Genomic DNA, 23,079 nt, shown 5'->3' with positions numbered 1-23,079 from the left:
CGTGTTTTTATATTTTATGCTACTTATTATTTCCTTGTTACTGTAGTTTAATCTTCTGATTGTGGTTTTCACAGAATGCGGCATGTTTGTCTTCATGAATAGGAGATCAGAGGAATATCACAGTTTCAGGATTTTATGGGATGTTGTTGTGAAGCAGTCTGGAATAAACACACTTGTAGTATTGTCAGAGAGCTGGAGCAGAAACAACTTTGTCACATACATTTATCCTGTAGTGTAGCTTACTTTAGAAATAGATAACAGTCATAGTGACTTTAGATTGTGATTATACATTATACATAGTTTGTGACAGCTTTGTATTTTGATTGATGTAATATTAATGCAATAAATATAGATTTGGTTTTCCATGGTTAACCTATTTGTCTTCATTAAACTAACCATAAATCATTAAAAACTCATGTCAAGAATAAACACATCAATGAGTGTACATTTTTGTGTATTTTTGTATGTATTGTATTTATTTTAGACTGTGCACATTTTAACACAATGATCATGTATTTAATTCTGACAGAATATTTGACCACTGTTGTTTCTCATGACTTTTCCATCTGTAAAATAAGGTATCGGCAACAGCTAGGAAACAACCTTGATAGATACTCATCAAGTCAAGGTAATGTCTTCACTAAATTGGACTAATTTGTACCATCACTGTTTTACTGAGGGTATTTTAAGGCTTTGTGTTGGAGGGAAAATAACTTAATCAAGTGTGTAAGAACTGCAATCTTGTATTATTCCTGACACTGTTTTTGTGTAAAGTAAATGGAGTCGAGTATTTGATTCCATCAACTCCTACGCTGAGATATGGGACAAACACCCCTATGGTCAGATGAAGCTTGATTATTGAAACATACACAACTGAGATTATTCAACAAACCCTGCTTATTCTTTATTATCGTTGTATTGTCTCCAACTATGCTTCTTCTGGGCTTCAGTTTTACATTCAAACACTCAGCCATGAAAACAGACCTTCTGATTGAGAAGTTAAAGTGATATTATTGTTAACGTTTAAAGCCACATGCACTTCCAAGGCTGCAACAGGTGAAGTCTGTAAGTGCAGACTGTGAAAGAGTTTTATTTCTGTCTGTTTATGCATGAGATCCTATCTGGATACAGATATAATACAGGGAGTGAGCCTTACAAGCAGATGGCTTCAACAAAGGTGAGTAGCTCTTTTATGACTTATCTGAGTATTTAAAAACCCTCTGGTAGGCCCTCTATAAGATTACTTATGTTTTTGATTCATTTATTCAGTATGTATAAAAGAGGTGGAGTGCAAGATTGTAATTTAATAGTTTAACTCAGAACAACAGGATTGAGTGATTGATGATTGAGAGAAACAAACACTCAATTACCCCATTAGGAATAAATAGTGTATAATTAAGAGGATTCTTTTGGATCCAGAACAATAAACTTGACAATTTTGTTGGTTATCTTGATCGCTCGTTGGCTGTCTTTTGAAAACTTTTCTCTTTGTTTGAATGAAGGTTCTAAAGATTGTTGATTCTGGCACGCCTCATCCTTCTCCGTCCTAGCCTTTCTGTAACCATCCTGTTGCGCGTGGTGACGCGTCTTCAAATGCTTTAATTAGTTACTTCTGTTAAAGTTGCCAATACTTGTGCCACCCCTCGAAATTGCAGAATTGCATATGAGACATGTCGGCCGTTTTACTGGCTGGTTGGTCTAGTCTAAAATACTGCCAAACAGCGGACATACTGCTAGCGCGTTTTCACTTCTTCTTCGCTGCTCTAAACAGTAGTTGCTTGTGGCAACACAGCACAACTTCCTGTGTTTGCATTCTGAGCCGCGAAGAAGAATTGATTTCCAATTTGCTGCATTAAGCAAAGATACCGGGCACAACTAGGTATTGTTTAAGAAAATTGTATCGGATCGGTACATGAATTTAATTACCGATGCCAGAATTTTTTGTGGTATCGGTGGTATTTCCGATACTAGTATCGGAGGTATTTCCGATACTAGTATCGGAATCGGAACAACCCTACTTACAAGCCAGCTTCATGTGTAGCGGAAAAGCAGAAGTTGGCAATCACACACGTGAAAACAGGCAGAATATTTGCAAATATATAGATAACATGAATATGTATGTAACGTAGTTTGTATGTACGGGAAGAAGGAGGCGGGAACCGGCGAACGTTCAACACAACTTTAATTTCAAAATAAACAAATACAAAACGAAAGTAATGCCGGCAGACCCTGCTGCCGGCCACACAAACATAATAAAACATAAAATAATATCCAGGCCTGGTCCTCTCTCGTCCTTCACTGTCGTCGCTCCTCCTTTTATGCTCCCGGAGCTCCTCCGTGAGAGACTCAAGGCCGGTGCACCTCGCAGGTGGAGCTCGTTAACTCTCACGCCGTTCCCTCACGGCTCTCGCCCGCCATGGTCGCCACAATGTATCTTCATGTTAAATGTAAATAAGACAGGGCCATCCATATAAGCGGTGAACGATTTGTATACCCAAGCCATAGGAGCCACACACCTTTTCTGACATTGTTTTCGGACACAAATGTTGCATCTGGCTAAAAAATAAAAAATATCAATCATTTATCAAAAAAAAAATCATCAAATCATCTGTCAGTAACTTTGTCACTTCAAATTATCTGTCACTTCCCCCCTTGTGCAATGGTTAAAAACCATGCGCATCTAAGAGTTGCTGATCTAATCGTGGTCATCTTATATCTCATTTGTCCATCAATCTAAAGTTGAGGTGTTTTAGAGTTTGCCTCCTAATTGACTCATCAATATTTTTTTAATTTTATATGCGATTTACCATCCTAAATATCAAGGTTCGAATACCACCAATTCTAAATTAGTAACAAAATTCTAATAACATGATCTACTGAACATAGGCCATGTGGCATTCCCCATTTGACAGTGTCTAAATGTTTCCAATAATACAGCTGATCGGTATTAGTTACCATGTAGTTGTGTTAAACACCACAGTCATAAACCCCAATTGTTCCAATTATCTAATAAATCAAATGATCTGTCTGGGACATATCGCAGTGTGAAGGAACCAATTTCAATTTCTCAAAGCTAATTTGTCATTCATCTAGTAATTTATTATTTAGTCATAAGCCTTTTTTTTCTTTTCTCCAGTTTGTCATAAGCTGCTCTTTGAATTGACTTTTGTATATCACCATTATTTTGATTACCAACAATACAGTATTAACATCATGCAATCCCTGGTAATGACAACCTTTGTGATATCATAAATTTGTAATTTTGAAATTACTACTTTAGATCTAGCTCATAAACTAACTATGAACAAAGATGGAGTGACCAGTGTTGGAAATCTCAGAAGCATAGACCAGGAGACTTTGGGATCCCTTGAAGCAGGTTACTCTTTATTGAGAAAACGCTGTGCGTCGCTGTGTCATCCAAAACAACTAAGGCAGTGACTTGTGTTCATATACATCAAGGGGGAGGGATCATAGAGTAGAGGTGTGGAAATCTAAACAAAGGATGCAAATGCAGTACAGGAATCAGATCATTGCCTACATTTCCCAGCCATGATCTAATACTACTGTGTCATTCAAATGCATAGGTGCTAATCAATAGTCTGGCAGTATCACCTATACCTTTAATTACTAGAGACAAAGCACTGCTGTATCTTGAGCTTGTCCTGCCAAATGGTCAGGATGTAGGATCCGCAGATTTTAAACAGATTCTTAAATTTGTAATTCCACACCAGTATAATGTTTTTGGTGGCCACCAGTTTGTGCAATCCTCCGGATCAATCCCTGTCAGCAGGCCTGCTTATTAATTTAATTTCCTATGGACCAGTCAACTAACGTTTAGTCAATATTATTATCTTCTTTCAGGGTTACTTATCCATTCTTGGTAATTGTTCAATTGGCCTATTTTGAATTCTAACTAGTTTAGCTTTTTTCTTCAATCTTACATATGTACTTGTTTTCCATTTCTCTTAGTACTTCAGCTGTTTTTGAATACAGATTTTGAGAGGTTTTTCAATGGCTTCCCATTTACTTTTTTTTAAAATGCTCGTTTCATCATTGTACCTAAATATTTTAAGTGGCATCCTCTACATACAAAGTGTCATGTGGAATTGAATTTCACTGTGAATTGCAGTGTTGGAATTCGAGACTTAACTTTTTTCAACCTGCATTCCTGCCCCTTGTGGGCCTATTGCTATATTATGGAATTAACAGGATCTTCTGCCCCTTTTGTGTCATTTAGCCTCTTCTTTTCAAGTTCTGGGTCCTTTCCTAAATTTTCGCAGCTCAAGGTCCTCGTTCCAAAATCAAAAATTTACCCACACCAAACACCTCCAACTGTCCACAGTCAATCCATCATCCGAAGTGAAAAATCAGTGTTGGCTAAAAAAAAAATCTAAAACACAAAAGACTGACATTGTTCACCTTTTGGACAGCAAGAAAGATAAAATTTTCACCACTGTTCAAAACATCCAACCAGACCGAAAACACGGCCTGGCAAACCAAACCTTTCCGTCAGCTCAATATACCACCTCTAACAAGAAACCGCTGCCACAATTGGCAAAACTCAAACTCAACTCACGGAAACTCAACCAGCCCAACCGAAAAACAAAAACCCCTGACTTGGAGAGGTCCAAAACATTGTAAATTGAATGAAATTCAGTTTTTGTCATACAGGGCTCATGGAGTTACTCTTTTATGTACTCATTTGATAATTGTTTTCTCTACATCTTTTCCCTAAATCTCCTAACCAGTATACATTAGCTCACAATCATTTACTTACTCTTTGGTGGTCTTGCGTTGTATTTTAACCTTTGTCTTTCTTTTGCTTTCTCTGAAATCCATTTTCCAAATCTGAAATCCAAATCCATCCAGCTCTTTTCTCAGGGCTTACTTCCATTTTTTTTTTTTTATCCATTTATCAGCCCTTCCTATGTCTCACTCTATATTATATTGGACAGACTTTAATTACTTTTAATTATTTATTTATTTATTTTTTAAATTTGTATGGCCTTGGTGTCTCTTTTCTTGACTCCCCCATGGCTTGATGCCTCCATTTCCCTTTCATCCTCATGTGTTCTATGTTCATCTGCGAACTTCCAACCTATAACTTGATGTGCTTATCTCTCTTTCTTCTTTTCCCTACAATACAGCTTGTGATATCTGAATGATTTTAATAGGCTACTTCAAAAAGTTGTAAAAGGTCAAAGTTTTAGGCCAATGCACATAGGCAGGGAAATAGACTGGGCACACGACTGTTACTTATATGTTATTAGCTTGACATTAAAATAGAGTTATTAAACGCAATAAACCTTTAGAAAACAACCCATTGCGGTACTCGCGTCATCTGACACCCCCCAAAAAGTATGCACAGAAAAGCCGCATCTTGGACAGCGCGCAATGCCAACTCCAGTTCTCCCTCATGGCCCTCCACAGTCTAAGTCTAAATACCTGTCTTGCTGAGTATTCATATGAGCATAGTAGGTTATGTCATATTAGTTTTTAATGATATTCTAATATCGATCTAGCTTACTGCAGTGTGCAACAAGTGAACGCTCTGCAGCAACTCAAATACATTTAATATGATAAACAGCGCTGTGTTACCTCATACGCTTCTTCATCTAGTGACAAAAATACTACATACTGTGCCTTTAAGGGTCAAAGACATTTAGTCCACATCAATAGAAATTTACAAAAGTGATTTTATAAACCTAGAAACCACATTAAATGCAAGTGAAATGTCTACTTTTAAGGTTTCAAATAAGTTTTGGAATAATAAAATGTCAAAATGTGGGTGAAATAATATTCCATTGTCATTAAGTGTAACACTTATATTTATATAAAAATTTAAACAACATACTCTAACCTGTATGCATTAAAATATATAAAAGAATAATCGAGCATACTAAATTTTATTGCATTTTAAAAGAATAAAACATTCTTGCTGTCAAATGGTCAAATCCTAGGATAGTGGCAATGTTTAAAATGTAAATTACAAGTAATTAGCATTTGGGGTAAAAGTAATTAGTCTTTAATATGGCATAAATAGATTTTTTGTTTTAAATATCCCTGACAAGATTGCTACCCTGAATAACATTTTAGTGTGTCTTCTGTAAATCATTGTAAAAATGAATATTTAATTTTTGCTCAGAAAAAACAAACAAATTAACCCTCTATGGTTTGCATTATAGTTCTAACTATGAATTAAACAGGACTCATTCTGATGTATTGAAAAACAACAACAACAATTCAAAGCTGTATTATACTTATTGTTTTGATGCTTGAAAACCCTTTTTCGTCTTTGACCCTTGAATCAATATCGAATTCCATATTGCATTTTTTTTCTTCAATATCGTACAGCCCTACCTCTTTCTTCTACTCTTCCTGTTATGTCAGACATCTTTTTCTCCGAAGGGCCATAAGGTAGTTCATGGGGAGGCGATCTTTCCATTTCCATTTCCTTTTTGTCATTATATCTCCCTTTGACCTGTTTCCCTAATTTTAATTAGATTTTTAATTTTTAGAATCAGTTTCTCTGCACATAATCACATGTTTCCTCTGCTTGCCTTATGCATTTAAGCTTTGTGTCCTTTTTCCCTATTTTCTGGAGGCTATCCTAAAGTATCTCTGTGTAATTGATGTCTAGACCTTGGCATCTCGGTGTTGATGCTATTATATTCTAAATTATGACTATATGTTTCACACTTTTTTAGTAGGCTATATGCCTCTCTAATCCCAGCTTGCGTCTATTCTTAACTAGTTATTACCTCAAAGATCAGACAATATTAAGATATATGATTAGTCTTTCTTAGGTATTTTAAACAGGCAGTTCCTCTATTTCAGGTCCACTGGTGGGAATAATGTTGTTCAATAATCAAAATTTTGTTCAAAGTCTATGTTGGAATTTGTTCCTCACTTTCTGATTTATAAAATATCCACAACCAGAAAGGGTGAACTTTCTCTCTCTGTCTTCCTCCCTCTACACACACACAATTCTCTCCTCTCGCAGCCCCGCCTTTACTGCTCTCTCTAGTTTTCTCCTCTCTCTAACAGAGGCAGCCCCGCCTTTAGCTTCACTCTCTAGTTTTTACAATGCAGGCTCAATCACACACTTTTAAAACAATCACACACCCGGGTTTTCACTCACGCAGCACACTTTGAAAATTACTGTACACCAGTTTTTGCAAAAAATGGAGAAACAGAGTTTTCTCTATGAACTTTAGCTTACTTGTTTTGACTTGTTAAGGGCTGTGTTTCCCTGTCTGGATCGCAGCGCTTACAGTCTGGAAAGTGTCCAGATAAACGACAGAGCCAATTTCTGGGAATGTTTGTAGTTTTTTCAACAGTTCTTTTATATTATTTTACATTCCCTTTTATTATGTTGGATTTCAGTGTCCATTAAAACTTGGTTTTCCATTTCACAAAATCAACAGGAACATTCACATATATTTTTAAACAACATTCTCATACGCTTTTGCCAACTTTACACCAAGCAATCAAAAATTTATTATACATCAATTTTTGCTAAAATGGAAAAACAGTTTTCTCTGTTACCTTTTCCGTTATTATTTTGACTTATCAAGGGCTGTGTATCCCTGTCTGGATCACAGCAGTCTGGAAAGTGTCCAAATTAACAACACAACCAATTTCTGGGCAAGTTCTTAGTTCTTTTATCAGTTCTTATACAAACTTTTACATTTTATATCATATTTATAATTTTGGATTTTAGTGTCTATTAACAATCTTGTTTTTCCATTTCACAAAACCTGCAGGAATATTCACATATGCTTCCGAACAACACTTATCATATGCTTTTATGTACACAAAACAACTTAACACAGCCTGATTAAATTTAAAGCAACACAAGCAATGCTTTCAGCAATTTTATTTCATCTGCATGTTATTTCTTCAAACTAATACTGCACTATATACAATATTTTACATCTCAGTCACCTTTTTCTCAAATCGCCCTCTCTTCTCAAAGCCTTCCCTATTTTAAAACTAACAGTTCTTGTCTATCTGACAGCCAGCCAGGAGCCCCTGCTCAACGCCAGGTTCTCCCGTCTGCTCTGGCTATCACACAGACAAGCGTGATCACACACTTCAGCGCTTTTCACACATACAGACATATAACATTTATGTGCCCCACTCAGGCAGACAAAAAACGCACTTCATGCGTATTTAGACGAACGCACTTCTTGCGATAAACACTTAGACGGACGCACTTCTTGCGTATAAAGACAAACGCACTTCTTGCGATAAACACTTAGACGAACGCACTTCTTGCGATAAACACTTAGACGAACGCACTTCTTGCGTTAAACACTTAGACGAACGCACTTCTTGCGTATAAAGACAAACGCACTTCTTGCGTTAAACACTTAGACGAACACACTTCTTGCGTATAAAGACAAACGCACTTCTTGCGTTAAACATTTAGACGAACGCACTTCTTGCGTATAAAGACAAACAACACTTAGACACACGCATGCGCTACCCCTGGGACCTGGAAGTTACTTCTCCTTTCATTTTAATCAATTCAATCAATTATTTCAAATTTTATTAATTTAAATTTTATTAATTTCAATTTCAATTTTATTAATTTCAATTTCAATTTGGAGTTAAGCAGCCAAACAGTCTGGAGAGAAAAGCTGTTTGAGTGTCTTGAAGTGCCATTACAGATACAGCTGCAGAGGATACTCTATGGTTTCCTGCTGGAAGGTGGTGAGGATGGGAGGAACTTAATGCTGAAGACTCTTGACACAACTGACTCATAAACAATTAAAGAAATGTGGGCGGCTCGGGTTCTTCTCAAAGTCAACAATCATCTCTTTAGGTTTTTAGGTAATTTCCACAAAGTATTTTATGTACTTTCAACTCGTTAAAGGATTTAAGTTTTTTAGGTACTTTCCACTCATTAACATTTCTTTGAAGCAGGTAAATAGCAGTATGAAAAAAGTGAAATTGATCAACTAGATCGATTGATTGTGAATGGTAAGTTTTTTTTTATTCTTTAGTTCTTTATTCTGATTGCAATATAGTGGCTGTTTTGAACCGCACTGTTTAAATATGAATCCAGTTTTGTGTGTCTCAGTGTGAATTAATGGGGCAGATCGACTTACATTAGTAAATTGCCATGCCTATTCCCAAATTATATTGCTATACTGAGATGAGCAAATCAACTGAAATACGTAATAAATACTGAAATAAAAATGTGATAGCAATTTATTACACAACATATTAATATTTAGGCTCTATAATATAACAAATATAATATATGAAATGGCAAAGAGGTAATATGAATGTTTAGATGCTTTGCATAACAGAAATAGATTATATTTTAAAGTATATTAAAAAAATGTTATTTTAAATTGTGATAATTCACAGTATTGCTGTTTTTTCTATATTTTTGATCAAATAAATGCAGGCTTGACGAGCATGAGACTTATTTCAAAAACATTATAAATAGTAATGCATCCAATCTTTTGATCGGTACTGTAATTTAAAATACAAATGCCAGGTATTTGATGTTCATCTCTAAACAGAATGTATTTACAGGTATAACTGTGGACTCAAAATGTGTCTTTGACTCTCATTTAGATAGTTAATTATATTTTATATAAACTTAAAACAAAAAATTATATATTTCTTTTGTCATTGCATTCCTTATTAGTTGAGTCAGTCACATTCCTGACCTAATGGCTCATTATGTGGGTATTTTGTATGCATTTTGTGGCCTTATTTCAGTGACTTATTTATTTATTTATTTATTTTTCAAAAACCATGCATATATGTAGTTCTCTCAAAATACAAACATGTACATACTTCTTTCATTGTAGCCTAGTTTGTGCTGAATACAGTGATTCTGTGTTTGAGTGACCTTGTAAGTGGGGAACCCCCCACCCCACCATGAAAAACGAAACTGAAGAGAAATTGAAACTGAAATTGAACTGCTGAATGTTTCTGTCTCTAGAGCTGCTTCAGCTGAAAACACCATGCTGCCTGAAGTGGTGCAGAGTCCGAAGAGAAAACTTGCTGACTGTTACACTGGAGATGTAGATGTGCACTATGATGTCTGTACTGGAAGAAAACACAAAGCCGTCAAGTCCTGTCTGGATTCTGACTGTCAGAATCACCATGAAAATCGTGAGGTTTTCTTTAAAAGAGAGAGACAGAATCTGATTGAAGCCACTGGACGACTGCAGGAGATGATCTGCCAAACACATGATAAACTCCTTGAGATTTTCTGCCGCACTGATCAGAAGTTTATATGTCTGCTGTGTACGATTGATGAACATAAAAACCACGACACTGTATCAGCTGCAGCACAGAGGACAGAGAAACAGGTAAGAACTATAAACTAGATATTGTAAGTCTGCAGAATGTCATGTATCAAGTTGTTGTACTGATCAGCATAATCAGAAGGTGTCAGTTGAAAGTGTCATTACACTGAATGTTAGTGATCAGGGGCCGTATTCACAAAACATTTTATCTTACCACTAAGAGATCTCCTAAATAGCAGTAAAAGTTCTTAGCTAAGAGTTTTCTCTTAAAACCTATTCACAAAACTGCTGAGACCAACTTTTACTAAGGAATAGAGAGAAGTCTTAACCCTCTGGGGTTCTTCATTTAGGAGTCACACTCAGGACCTTTGCGGTCAAAAGTGACCGGACCCCTGAAATCAAATATTTTTTCCCCCCAGTAAAATCAATGTAATATATTTTTATTCAATAATATTTTTTCTTTTGAATTTTGAGAGAATTTTATGTTAATAATTAATATTTATGCAATAATTATGATCTATTTTTCCCCATTGAAAATAATACAAAAAAAAAAAAAAACATTTATATATCATTTTCATTATTTTTCAATTAATGCTGTATTTCAGGTTAAAATAGAGACTAGGCCTTTAAAATACATTTTTTTAAGTCAGATTGGTCCCACCTGGTGGGAGTAGTGAGCAATAATTTCATGCAATACCATAGTTAACCACTAGATTGATGTACAGCTCTCTATAGAAAGGCTTGTGAATTCCCTAGTTTGTTTTTGCACATATTTTCTCTTTTTTTTTTTAGGTTGTTGATTTGAATATATATTTAGAGATTCTCAAAGACACTTTTGTCAAGTTTTTTTGTTTGTTTGTTTGGTTTAAATGGTAATTTGAAGTGCCAGTTTTACTTTGTAATACAGTCAAACCTGAGCATTGCGTTAGAAAGAGAACAAATGGAAAGCATTTTGTTACCCATTGTTTTAATTCTAATTTAATAAAAAATGCAATTCATTCATCATAACATTTTTTATAAACCTTTTATAATAAACATTTTCATAAAAAATTTTTGTACTATTCAATGAACAGTAACTCATCTTCAAAAGGCAACAGCAATTATGAACAAAAACTAAAATAGCAGCAAAAGTATAATAATTATAAAACAGTAAATGGAAAATAGAAAAATAAAAAAAATAACAAGTGTTATAAACAGATGCTGTGATTGGTGTTTTGTTTTTATAAACAGGTGCTGCAATAGGCCTGGAGGTTGTTACTAGGGAAGAATTCCATCCTTTGGTCTTACTCTCTGTGTGTGTGTGTGTGTGTGTGTGTGTGTGTGTGTGTGTGTGTGTGTGTGTGTGTGTGAGTGTGTTTGTCTGTTTTGCACTCTTAATGTTTTAGAGATTCACCCCTTCACTGTTGTGTACTTTTTTCAGGCATCGTGGCTGATTTGTAGATTGTACGCACAAAAAAAAATCTCAGAATTTTTGTATTTTTGCCAATTTCCCATTCATTTCTTATGGCGGTCACTTTTGACCGCAAAGATCCTGAGTGTGACTTTTTTTTTTTACGACCACTTAGCCTTGTCAAATCCTGTCCCCAATTTTTTTGTGTGTTCATATACCAAATAAAATAAAAGTCACAAAGTTTCATACCATTCCGATGAAGCTACGATTTTAAAAAAATTTTATTGTAAAACTTTTCGGTCAAAAGTGACCAAAGAACCCGGGGTTGACCTTGTTGCTATGGAGTAAACACACAGTGACAGTCAGCGATTTAATCATAGAAATATTGTAGAATGAGGTGTCATGTTTCCATATTAAAATAAAGCTTTTAAAATACAAATGTTGCCCTATTCAAATAAATATTTTTTAATAAAAATGTTGCCATAGTCAAAATAAAATGTTACCATATTGTTGCCATAAAGGTTTTAAAATGTAGGCTAAGTGTCACTAATTAAACTAGTATATACAGTTAATTGTCCACCTCTTGGATGTCTGCATCTCAAGAGAATGCAGAATTCAAGCGACAAATTATGTTTTATAAACAAAGTTTAGGAGAAACACATTCGAACAATCTTTCTAATCAGCTCAAGAGGAGGAATATATACACAGATGAGCGTCGACTCGCCTATAGTTACTTCGACAGTTTTCTGTATCCCTCCGCCAACCCACTCCTCACTCTTGGCTGGGGATACGGGGAGAAATTTGGGCTAAATTCCAAACTCGGAGCCCTCGATCCCCTTGGACAGCACACCAAATACGTTTATATATACATTATTTTTTTTACTCTATTCAATCATTTGTAAGTGTGAACTCATGAAAACCACTGCCACAGGTAATCAGATAATATTTATTTATTTGTTAAAGATTAATTTTTGGCGTCTCATCGTAGATTCAAATCTATAAATCAAAATTTATGAAGAAAAGGTTAAGCACCTAAGGCTCTATCACTATTGTCTCAATGGTGTTCAGTGTCTTTGGGTGGATTAGGACTGTTTGTGATTTGCTCTTAGTGACTTAGGAGTCCTCTTGACTACTCCTAACGTTTCACAGACTTAGGAGCTAGCTTTAGTGCTAAAATGCTTTGTGAAATACTCTTAGAGTGAAAATGTAGGACTCCTAAAATTAGGAGTAGGACTCCATTATTTTTAAGAGTTTCTCCTAAATCAGCAAGTTAGGAGCTACTTTTAGCCTTAAGATGTTTTGTGAATACGGCCCCAGATCAGTGTTCTGCTGGTGTTTAATCATCAGAGAATTCTTGGGGATTTCCGCGCTGAAATGTGTGTAATTTTACATAAAGTGTATTCAGGCCCTGGGTGCTCTAGCACCCTCTAGGAAGTTTTGCTTGTTTCCACTAGATTTCAGAAAAGACTTGAAAAAAGAATTTTGTCTTTATCATGTTGTATGCTAGAGTTATTCAAATGCACCTGATGGGAAGAATATTACATTTTTTAATGTAATTTCTGCCTACCCAAATCTAAAGTCTCCCCATTATACAGTGGTTTAAATGCAACATCCCAGTGTCATTTCACAGAAAACCCTTTGAAATGACAAAAACATTGTTGAAAGTGATAAATATTATAGTATATGTTGCCTGTGCTATAATAAACAAACAAAAAACAGGCACTTTTTGATTGTGATCAGTTGTATTCTTTCAGAAGACACAAGATTTCTATAAATTATAAAATAAATGTGGTCTATTAAAATCTAAAACAGGATCTACATCCTAAGGATTTATATAACTCCTTGCTGAGCATCACCTGTCTGCCTTCTGGAGATGTGATGTCAGCTGTGCAAGCTGATGCTTACTAATCTTCAACAGAAACTTAAAGAAATCACTGTTTTCGCACTGTAATAATATCCATTTCACAATATCAAAATGTGGATTTACTGAAATTACAATTTTATTTAATTTGTATACTTGCAGACTGCTATGCAAGCAACCTTGCCATATCCTAAACAGAATTTTGACTTCTTTTTTTTTTTTTTTTGTCAAATAATAGTTTGTCAGATTGGTTGCTGTGCTTTCACATTTCAACATAATAATAATAATAATTCGGTGAGAACCCCTTGGCTTTGAGCCACCACTGCAGTGGTCTCATGTTCAGCAGGCCAAAAGGTATTTTGTTGGACGCTGCTGCCATAAGACCTAACAGTCTCTGGAACTGTTTTACAGTGAGTGACTGGCCTAGCTTTATGTCTGAGACGGTGGAGAGAATCGATGTTATGCGAGCAGGAGATAGACGAGCACGCATGACATTCAAATCCAACATCTCCAGGCAGTTTATGTGCCAAGAGAGATGATGGTCCTGCTGAAGACCTCGAACCGAGTGACAGCTAATGATCGCCCCCCAGCCCGTGAGGGATGCATCTGTCGTTAGCGTGACGCAACGACTGAGCACTCCCAACATAGGTCCCTGGGACAGAAACCAAGTTTTCTTCCAAACGAAGGCATCACCGCATGACCTTGATCATACGAAAAAGATTCCCCTTTGGTGAAAACCCCTTTTTTTGAGCCCCCACTGCAGTGGTCTCATGTTCAGCAGGCCAAAAGGTATTATGTTGGACGCTGCTGCCATAAGACCTAACAGTCTCTGGAACTGTTTTACAGTGAGTGACTGGCCTAGCTTTATGTCTGAGACGGTCGAGAGAATCAATGTTATGTGAGCAGAAGATAGACAAGCACGCATGACATTCGAATCCCACACCACGCCTAGATAAGTGGTCCTCTGAGCTGGAGAAACCACACTTTTCTTTGCGTTTAATCTCAACCCCAACCTTTTCATGTGAGCGAGAACAACATCTCGATGTTGAACTGCCATCTGCTCTGATTGAGCCAGAATCAACCAATCGTTTATGTAATTAAAATACGGATGCCCTGCATACGCAAGGGCATCAGAGCCGCATCTACACATTTGGTGAAGGTGAGGGGTGACAGTGCTAGGCCGAAGGGAAGAACCCAAAATTGGAATGCTTCGCCCCCGAAAGCAAACCTTAGAAACTTCCTGTGTTGCGGGAGGATTGATACATGGAAGTATGCGTCTTTTAGATCTATCGTGACAAACCAGTCCTCGGATCTGATTTGTGACACGATATGTTTTATTGTCAGCATCTTGAACTTGAGCTTCCCCCGCAATCCCCGTCTTTCTTTGGCACAATGAAATAGCGGACGTAAAATCCTGACTCCCTGCTGGGAGGAGGGACCCTTTTTATAGCTTCCTTTCACAGAGTCTCTACCTCTTGTACCATCACTAGAGCCTGCTCGGGGACCCACCACAATGGGTAGGACCCCGTGAATCGGGGTAGGCGTGATCTGAACTGAATTGCATACCCCTTTTTACTGTGTGCAGGACCCACTGAGATATATTTGACGGACCTTTCCACTCTGTCAAAAAATCTACTAAGGGTACCAGCCTCTCGAGGCTGGCCTCTGGTGAAATATGGGCAGCCAGCGCAGTGCCCTGAAGTGGAACCCCGGCAGGGAACAACTGGCTTGGCTGAACTAGAGGGTGCACGCCGGGAACCGCTGCGCCCCGGCATTGTGGCCACCCTCGGGTGATTCGCGGGGAACTACTGCACCCCGACATTGCAGTGGGGTTGGGAGAGCACCCCCCTGAGGGTACCAAAAGGCAGACAGGTACCAAATAATGAGGTGAACACCGTCCGGCTTCAGAGGGGACCATCCTCAGTATCTTGATACCTCTGCCGTTCAAAATTCTTCGACAAAGATCTTAGCAGCAATGACGGTCCTCAGATCCGTCTGCCCTTCGAGGATTTCGTCTGCGAGCATTGCCCAGCCTCCCAGCTCCTCCCAGAGGGGGAGTATGGGTAGCAACGCTCTGGTGTTGTCTGTGTGAGAAGTTCAGCAGCCACCATAACCGTGTCTTCTCATACCTAACACATCACTGTATGATGTAAAGTATATGGTATGAGACAGGCTTATTCCACGACAGCGACACCTCAGTGTAGAGGTCGGGAAAAACGGTAAAGCCATGTGCTCAAACAATACAATACACAAACACACAGCTGATGATAATGCTCATAAACCATGTGTTCACACAAGACATGACAATATGAAAGCATGCAGCCAGTGAAAAACACAAGCCGCATGCTGCGCAGCACAAGACAAAATATAACATGAAAGCACGCAGCCAGTGTAAACACAAACCACGTGCTACACAGAACACAGCAACACACGTGAATAGTAGAGTGTACAGCCAGAGCAAACTCATAACTGCACACTCACACGAGAATGAGCAAATGTTCATCCATCACAAAACCAAGAATAAATTAGACTGAAGTGACTGAATCCTGACAGATATAGTGACAGTAGTTTGATCTGACATCTCTGTTATTGGTTTGTGCTGCAGAACCAGCTGAAGGAGACGCAGAGGTTGTTCCAGCAGAGGATCCAGCAGAGAGAGAAAGATCTTCAGCAGCTGAGAGAGGCTGTGGAGTCTCATAAGGTGAGTCTGGAGAAGAAGAGAAGTTTGAGAAGTCTCAGTCAGGAATCACTGAAGCCACTGTGTGATTGTGATGTGTGTCCTAACAGAGCTCTGCACAGACAGCAGTGGAGGACAGTGAGAGGATCTTCACTGATCTCATCCACTCCATTGAGAGAAGCCGCTCTGAGGCCACACAGCGGATCAGAGATCAGGAAAAGACTGCAGTAAGTCAAGCTGAAGGACGACTGGAGCGACTGGAGCAGGAGATCGATGATCTGAGGAGGAGAAACGCTGAGCTGGAGCAGCTTTCACACACACAGGATCACATCCATTTCCTGCAGGTAACAGAGATCTAGAAGAACAGGATAATAGTGGACTTGATCAAGAGACTAGTGTTGGGTCCGCGTCCACCTTTGTCAAGTTCGAGTTAAGGCCAAGTCCTTAAACAATCGAGTCAGAGTCCAAAAGGGGCAGAGTTGGACTCAAGTCCAAGTTCTTAACGGCCGAGTTGAGTTCGTCCGAGTCCATAAATTTATTAAAATGAAAAATAAATGAAATATTTGATTGCTATTGTAAATATTTACCTTTTATTAATATTTTAACCTTTAAACCAATGGCAATATAAAACCTGTAACAAAATACCACTATTACATCTTGCCATTGCCATTTAATATTTTTATTTTATTTCAATAGAGCTTCAGTTTCCTATCAAAAAATGGTTTCAAAGAAAAGAAAGGATTTAGAGCTATATGTAGAACTTTTATTATATTATGCATGAAAATACAAATTAGCCCGTTTTATTATTGTATCACACTATATTGTGTCCTGCAGTTCACGCTGACATTTAAATCATTTAATGTCTCTCCCCCACATCTAAATAGGCTGAACACAGCTCTGATCTTGTAAAATGAGCTGTAATGAACACTGAAAATGCAATGAACTGTAGAACACAGTCAAGCACTAAACCAGGGCCATATTGCTTTTCAGAAATACAAGCTCTTTGACCATTTTATGAGTTAAGTGTGCACGATGTCTCATGATGAGACTACCTTTGCTAAAGAAACGCTCTACCGGTGCAGAGGATGCTGATATAGACAGCACTTTTACTGCCAGAGAGTGGAGCTGTGGGAATTTCTCCCTGTTTGTAGTCCAAATTTGTGCTGTATTTGTGTCTGTGTCTTGAATGGCATCAAAGTACTTATGCTTTTGGTGAACTATGCTAAGCTATGCTAAAAGTGGTACCGCCAGACCCGGAGATCGGCTGAATCAATTTGAAAATGGTAAAACGCAACTGCTAAACTCTAGGGGAGTTGGAAAATGAGCCTATTTTCAAAAAAAGTGAAGTGTTCCTTTAATTATTGATGAACGTATAGTCAAACACTGAATATGCTGAATATAGTTTTGTAAATTATTAGTTCATCATTAAATAATAACATTAGTATAAGTATATTACCAGCCTTCAGATTTTATTTCTACATGTGAATGGATCACTTTCATGGTTTCTTAACAAATTTGTTTTTTTTGTTGTTGCTGTCATTCATATTTTTAAATATATAGTTTCAATATACGCTAAATATTTGGATTAATGATCGCTGTCTTTCTTTGGCTGGATTGAGGAGAGTTACTAAAGATCAACAAGAGCTGCTCAAATCTGACAGTAGTGCAGGTTATTGTCTGAAGTGTGAGGTTATGAGCTTTGATTTCTGTTTTCTGTAGAGTTTCCAGTCTCTCTCAGCTCCTCCTGAATCTACAGACGTAAATGATGATGATCCCTTCAGTTCTTTCTCCTCTTTTGATGACATCAGAGAAGCTGTACTTCAGTTTAGAGACAAACTGGAGAATTTCTGCAAAGAGGAACTCAAGAAGATCTTTGACCGAGGTAAAGTCCATATAAAAAACTCCAACAGTGAAGGTTGTACAGTACTGTATCATAGGACTTATTCAAACCAGCCAATGGACCGTTCGAACACTAAGCGAGTTCTTCATTGTCTGTCATTATACCATTTATGTTATTAAGCCATCTGCTGAGTCAAGTGCGCATCACTGATCATTATTCGCGCAACAATATTTCCAATATTTTCCTTTCTGTTATTTAGAACACCATTTAAAGTGGAACTGTCACGTGCCAAGTAATCCTCGTTGTAGTTTGCTAGATCAGATGGATTCCCCATGCCAGAAATATTAAAGGGGACCTATTATGCAAAATTCACTTTTGGAGGATATAAAACTCGGACAGCACTGCTTGGATATTATAACTAAAACTGCTGCACTATTTTGAAAAATTATCCTTTGGACGCGGGCTCATTTGTTGGTTAGATACGATGCAGTTTTACAACATAAACTCTGCTCAGATTGCATTATGTCTTGAAGATCGATAATGTAGAGCAGATCATTCAAAAGAAATGTGATGCAAACAATGGATAATATATCAATATTTCATGGATTTAACACTTTTGTGGACAAAAAGTACTGTTTTTTGTTTTGCAACGGACACTCATATTTTACCCAAGTGCCAAGGATTGGATTAATTTTGCGATCCCTATTTCATTATAAAGATATGAAATCCCATTTGATTTTTCATGTTGTTATTTGCACACCTGACACTAATTAATTACAGGTGTTGGAGCATCTATATCTTAAAAAAAAAAAAAAAAAAACACTGTTGATTGACAGTAAACATTTAGAACTTTCTAATGATATAACTTGTTATCTTTATTAATATTTTAGATAGTATCTTAGATAGATAGATAGCTCCTTTGCTCGCTAACATGATCATGAGGTACAGGTTTAAAAATGGTAATTAAATGAAGTTAGGTTTATAAAAATCATAAAATTGCTTTAACATGTCTAGTTCGCTAGTTATTAACTTGTACATGTTTTCAAGCCTAACACTTTCAAACATCAGTACACTTATTTTCTGATAAATGGAGTTAGATCCGGACTTTGAGGGGGCCAGTCCATTATTTTCAATGTTCCAGCAGATTCCTTCCATTAGGCCTTTGTGATATCAGCAGGTGACAATCTAGGATACCCCCAAACTTTATGGCATAGCAGAAATGCCCTCAGCCAGGTTACGGTTTAAAAATGTCAGAACGACATTTACAACAAAAATCTTGACAGGATCTTTTGCACAAAATTTATCATCAGCTCGTACAATGACTGCAAATCAAGTTGATAAGTAACACTTTATTTCATAATTGGGTTATACATCATGCTTTGATTATCATGATTTTTCACTGTTTTTAACATTACCAGATGCGAATGAACCGGATCTGCATTTTGACATAGGGTCAGACCTCACCTTGGATGAGATTCGTAAGTATTCTCTCTTTCTCTATTAAAATGATTTTATGGTTGATAACGACTCTATACTGAATAATGTATGTGCTCTTCAGTTGAAGCACTGCTTTCTGGAGAGAGTGTCCAGGATATTGTTCATGGTGAGTAGGCTATGTCTAAGTACAATTAGGTTTTTGTTATTGTCTTGAAAGATTTTCTACAGTTCATAACCATATTCTTACAATGCATCAGTAGATGGTGATGTTGCATCAGGAGAATCTCAGGAAAATCAGCCAGGTGAATCTCCTGTCGTGGAATCAGAGCACTCGCCAAACAGCGTCACTGAGAGTTCCAGCTCCTGTGTATCTCCCCCAGAAGACCCCGTTCACGAGATGTTCTGTGATCCTATTGTATCACATTCGCAAGCCGACGGAGATGTTAACGAATGTACCCTGTCCACGCCCAGACGTGGGCATAAGCGCCTTAGGGAGGTATACGGTGTATGTGAGCTACCCAGCGCTTCACGTTTAAGGACGTTGGAAGATAACGGTAAGATATTAAACAGCGCCTGGCTTATTATAATTTTTACCTGACACAGACTTATTTAAAAAAATAATCATTAAATATTATTTTCCCCCAGAACAAGATTACGAGGATAGAGGGCTAGAACTTCATAAGGAATCTCAGTTGGATGTGTGCAATGCTGATGTTGACGAGTCCAGCTCGAATGAGAGAGACCCAGGCCCTCCAATCAAACGATACATGTCACGACTTAGTTACAGGATAAGTAAGGCAAACCGTAACTTTGAAAGAATATTAGACCTAGTGGCAGTGGTGTAAAGTATTTGAGTAAATAATTAGTTACTGTATTTGAGTATCTTTTTGGCTACTTTGTAGTTTTACTGAGTATCAAAGATATTAGCAACATTTATTCTCTACTTGACTACATTTTTGAACAAGTAAATGTACTTTTTACACCAATACATTTGTGATGAGTTATGCAATTACAAATTACATTTTTCATGGCACCCAACATTTTCTGCAGTGATATTGCCATCTAAGGGCATTGAAGGTACTATATCTTGTGCGTTACTCACCAAAATTGTCAACAAAGTTACTTTATGTAACCGGTCCCATGTGATGGGATGTTGACTCTGCGTTGTGTGAATAAAATGGACATCAAATTCCTTTGACTGGTCTCTAGCTGGCTCTTTTTTTTTCTAGACAGACAAAAGAACTGGACAAACAAAGAATTAATATTAGAAAGCAGCATGTATTGTGTGGCTTCTCAAAAACATCATCTTTGACTCCGTGAGCCACCAGACATCCTTATCTCAATGTAGCTTAGCATTAACTGATTTTATGTAAAACTTATTTAAAACTTCACATAACAGTTTAAATAATAAACATATCAGAACAATGACAAATATACATGGGTTACACAATGACATACCTGGACAAACGAAGAATTAACATTAGAAAGCATGTATTGTGTGGTTTCTCAAAAACATCTGTTAGGAAATAACAGCACATAAGCCACGCGAGCATACAAACAATATAAACTTCAACTAAAACGGCACATTGGTGTAATCCCACATTGTAAATCAAGTAAAAACACTCCAAAGAACAGTTTTTGACATGAACATCAACTAATATGTTGAAATTGTATTAACTTTGGCTCCGTGAGCCACCAGACATCCTCATCTCAGTGTAGCTTAGCATTAACTTAGCTAGGAGAGAATGCGCCCAAAGTTAAGTACACTTCAGTACACTTCATTAAAAACTTTTTTTACAGTCAATGATTACAAATCATATATAAAAATCCAAAAATATACATACCAGCATAATTAAGTCAAAAGACAATACAATGAAATCAAACCAAACAATGTATTCAAAATAAGAGAATCAGAGTTTTTAATAAGAAAGAAAATATTTTCACTTATGGCCTTTTTGTGCACTTGAGGTTAACTGAGACTTGAGAGTTTGTAGACATTTAAGAGGCTGTTGTGTCGACCTTGATTTATTGCAATATTGTGTTGTTGAGTTTTATTTTGATTTTAGAAAATAAACATGATTTCTCTTATTTTGCTCATGCTGAATATAGGCTCAAAGATTCACAAGTTCTCGACACCTAAAATAATAAACTGTTGATCATGTTTATTTTCTAAAATCAAAATACAACTAAATTGTGTTTTTGTTTTGTACTTATATCTTTCTTTTCTTTGTACTTTGTATGTCTTGTATTGTCTTGCTCTAATAAAAATATTGCAATAAATCAAGGTCAACAAAACAGCCTCTTAAACGTCTACAGATTCTCAAGTCTCAGTTAAGCTCAAGTGCACAAAAAGGCCATAAGGTGAACCAATATCATTCAAAAAGGTTTCGTCAGTATAGTGGACAAATAAGATAAAAAAGTAAGCCTTCTTGCACTGGATGTGCTGGTTTCTGCCTCATCACCAGTGCAGTCATGATCTCATCTCTTATAACAAACACATGTGATTCAGCAACTACCTGCTAATGCACTCGCATTCATGTAAAGTAACTTTGTTGACAAGTTTGGGTGAGTAAAGGCAAAACGCACAAGATATAGTACTGTACCTTCAATGCCCTGTAGATGGTGATATCGCTTCTTTATAGCAGAAATAAACAGCTTGTTCAAAAATGTAGTCAAGTAGAGAATAAAAGTTGCTAATATCTTTGATACTCAGTAAAACTACAAAGTGGCCAAAAAGATACTTAAGTACAGAAACTAATTACATTTACTCAAATACTTTACACCACTGCTATTAATAAGCAGTAATTAGGAGTTTATTGAGGCAAAAGTCATAGTTAATAGTTAATAGTGAGAATTGGACCTTAAACTAAAGTGTGACCCTTTTTTTAATGGCATCAGTTAGGAAAAAGCACACTACCTCAAAGCCAGAAAAAATACATGATGGCCAAATGGATGGCAAAACTGAACATCGAGCAAATAAAGAAGCAGAAGAAAAGCAGTTACTGAAAGACAATAGAAAGTCTACAAGAAAAAACAAAACAGGCAAGTCATGCCTTTGTTTTGATTTTCTATGTTGTCATGAAAAACATCAGCTTTTTTAAAGCTGTTTAAAACGTTTGAACATATATAGTTTATTAAACTTTAGCTAAACTGTTTGTGAATATTCAGTATGTATTTTTTTATTTGATATCAGACAAGAAAATGCGCAATATCCAAAAGACAGTTGAATGCAGTGTGAGTTTGCCAGATGAAAACACTTTCACCCCAGTGACAGAACAACCAGCTGTCTCTGCCACTGAAACCCTGTCAGTAGGAGGGATAACACTGTCCTCAGAAGACTTAGAATCGTTGAATCCTGGTCAATGGCTCAATGACAATGTAAAGTTTTACATTTATTTACTTCAGTATGTAAATGTATTACAGTTCCCTTTCGTGAACCTTCTGCGTGACCAGATCACTGAAACATTCATGTATCTAACCAATCGCGTAGCGAGACATCAGAGGCGGGTGACGTCACGGACCAGGAAACTATAAAGCATACCCGGATGCAGAGAACGCTAGCTTCTGTGTCTTCAGCAAGCGCTCTATGTTATCTTT

The 23,079-nt window shown here is 36.9% G+C and overlaps 1 protein-coding gene across 2 annotated transcripts; it reads left to right on the top strand.

Annotated features, from left to right (window-relative positions):
• Window positions 1-9,903: 9,903 nt before the first annotated feature.
• Window positions 9,904-22,683, top strand: LOC125244588 (tripartite motif-containing protein 29-like). Of its 2 annotated transcripts, none has more exons than XM_048154688.1 (9): window positions 9,904-10,340; window positions 16,134-16,229; window positions 16,328-16,549; window positions 17,925-18,087; window positions 19,464-19,523; window positions 19,604-19,648; window positions 19,740-20,036; window positions 20,128-20,274; window positions 22,381-22,683. In XM_048154688.1, exons 1-9 carry the CDS (start codon window positions 9,990-9,992, stop codon window positions 22,581-22,583), a joined length of 1,584 nt encoding a protein of 527 aa, XP_048010645.1. In that variant the 5' UTR covers window positions 9,904-9,989; the 3' UTR covers window positions 22,584-22,683. The 2 variants fall into 2 exon arrangements, with proteins under 2 accessions (XP_048010645.1, XP_048010644.1); XM_048154687.1 differs by having other exon boundaries at window positions 9,915-10,340; window positions 16,316-16,549; window positions 22,381-22,667.
• Window positions 22,684-23,079: the final 396 nt, after the last annotated feature.

Source organism: Megalobrama amblycephala, linkage group LG14 (genome assembly GCF_018812025.1).
Source record: "Megalobrama amblycephala isolate DHTTF-2021 linkage group LG14, ASM1881202v1, whole genome shotgun sequence".
NCBI lineage: Eukaryota > Metazoa > Chordata > Actinopteri > Cypriniformes > Xenocyprididae > Megalobrama > Megalobrama amblycephala.
This window is presented reverse-complemented; position numbering and strand designations above follow the sequence as displayed.

Bases quoted from the DNA above. Each gene is read 5' to 3' on its own strand.
- LOC125244588 (XM_048154687.1), top strand. From the start codon at position 9,990: ATGCTGCCTGAAGTGGTGCAGAGTCCGAAGAGAAAACTTGCTGACTGT. The intron at 16,550-17,924 runs GTAACAGAGATC...TGTTTTCTGTAG, and splicing joins ATCACATCCATTTCCTGCAG to AGTTTCCAGTCTCTCTCAGC. The intron at 19,524-19,603 runs GTAAGTATTCTC...TGTGCTCTTCAG, and splicing joins CCTCACCTTGGATGAGATTC to TTGAAGCACTGCTTTCTGGA.